Consider the following 1,593-nt stretch of genomic DNA (forward strand, 5'->3'; position numbering starts at 1 on the left):
CCAGCCAACTAGTAACAGACAGTGCAGCGCCCGAGCGCTAGGCGCTGCACTGCTGGGTGCGGGCCTAGGGGCTGCCACGGTGGACAGAGATGCAACGCCCCAGAGCTAGGTGCTGCACCGTAGGGTGTGGCGTCTGCGTGTCGGGCGCCATAAAAAAGGTCAGCCGCGTGAAATAGTTTCATGGGCAGTTTATACTGTGATTTGATTTCGTCTCGAGGTTAAAATTGTCAAATTTGCCGTGGAATGGGGATTCAGATTCAGAGCATTATTTATACCCATCAAATCGGATCTCATTCTCAGGTCAGCTCAGTCCATAGCATACTCCTTTTTCCATTAGAGAAGCGCCGCCGTTACCATTCCTAGCTATCATCCGCTCGGTAGCCAATATTTTCTTGTGTTGTGCAGTACGACGAGCGACTACTGTAGCACCTGCCTGAGCTAAATTGAAATACATATACTTCGATTCGATGGGGAAGGATCTGTGGTTCCACGTGCAGGCGGCGGCGGCGGTGCCGGAGCTGTCGCTGGCGTTGGCGCCGGCGGGCAGCAGCCAAGACCGGGAGTGGGACGAAGAACCGGTTCCGATGGCGTGCGTGGACGGCAAGCCGGTGCGGCTGTTCCAGTGCCTCTTCTGCGACAAGACGTTCCTCAAGTCGCAGGCGCTCGGCGGCCACCAGAACGCGCACCGCAAGGGCCGCCTCGACGGCCTCCTCTCCGACCCCTACAGCAACGACAGCCCATTCGGAGGCACCGCCATCGCGGCGGCGTCCACCGGGTCGTCGCGCTATTTTGGCACCTCCATCGTCTCACACGGCGGCGCTGGCGTGGCGGCGGCGCCAACCGTCGATGCCCGCTGGTCAGAGAGGAGGGGGTTGGGCGGCAGGGCTCCGCGGTTCGCGGAGCACGCACTGCCCCTGGACCCGTATGCTGGAGGCGACGGGGTGGTGGGCCGGCCAAGGGCCTCCATCGCAAGCGGCGCCGGCGAGGCGTTGGACCTCGAGCTGCGCCTTTAGCTAGCGTCGCCTCGCTGGCTGCTGTGCTGCCGCTCATATCGCACAGGTAATGCCATCTTGGGACGATACCTCTTTTCCATCGTCCCAGCGTAAGATTGTGCATCTTGGGGGAGCATATGCGCGACAAAGATGGATGAACTGCTAGAAGAATTGCAATTGAAAATATCCGGGATGGGAAGGATACAATCCCAGCCCTTTCTCGATTGCAATATGTACTCCCTCCGTCACCGTCTCATATTATGAGAGACGAAGTAGTACATATTTACTGCCTAGTCGTCATTTTCCTTTATGTGTATTTTGCTTTGACGAACTCTGTTTTTACGGTTTCAGGCGTAAATTGCCCATGCACGCACTGTATTTATATCTTTCTCAGAGTCTCCAAAATATGCATGCACTCTGATATGGATTCATTCATTTGTTAAGTACGTACTCACCTTGCTTAACCGTGCACATGTCGTCATCGATGGAACTTATCGCCACGTTTTTTCTGTCGCGTCACTTCGCGCATACTCTCTGCTGCTTGATTTGGTAATAATAAAGCAGTACGAGTGATACGAGTGATGAGGTTGCCGCAAAGCCA

General features: G+C 55.6%; 1 protein-coding gene across 1 annotated transcript; it reads left to right on the forward strand.

The window, feature by feature from the left end:
• The first annotated feature begins 295 nt into the window (after positions 1–295).
• Positions 296–1,378, forward strand: LOC125506379 (zinc finger protein 3-like). The gene has a single exon (XM_048671203.1). The coding sequence runs from the start codon at positions 468–470 to the stop codon at positions 1,011–1,013; it is 546 nt and encodes a 181-aa protein (XP_048527160.1). The 5' UTR covers positions 296–467; the 3' UTR covers positions 1,014–1,378.
• The last annotated feature ends 215 nt before the right edge of the window (positions 1,379–1,593 follow it).

Source organism: Triticum urartu, chromosome 5 (genome assembly GCF_003073215.2).
Source record: "Triticum urartu cultivar G1812 chromosome 5, Tu2.1, whole genome shotgun sequence".
NCBI lineage: Eukaryota > Viridiplantae > Streptophyta > Magnoliopsida > Poales > Poaceae > Triticum > Triticum urartu.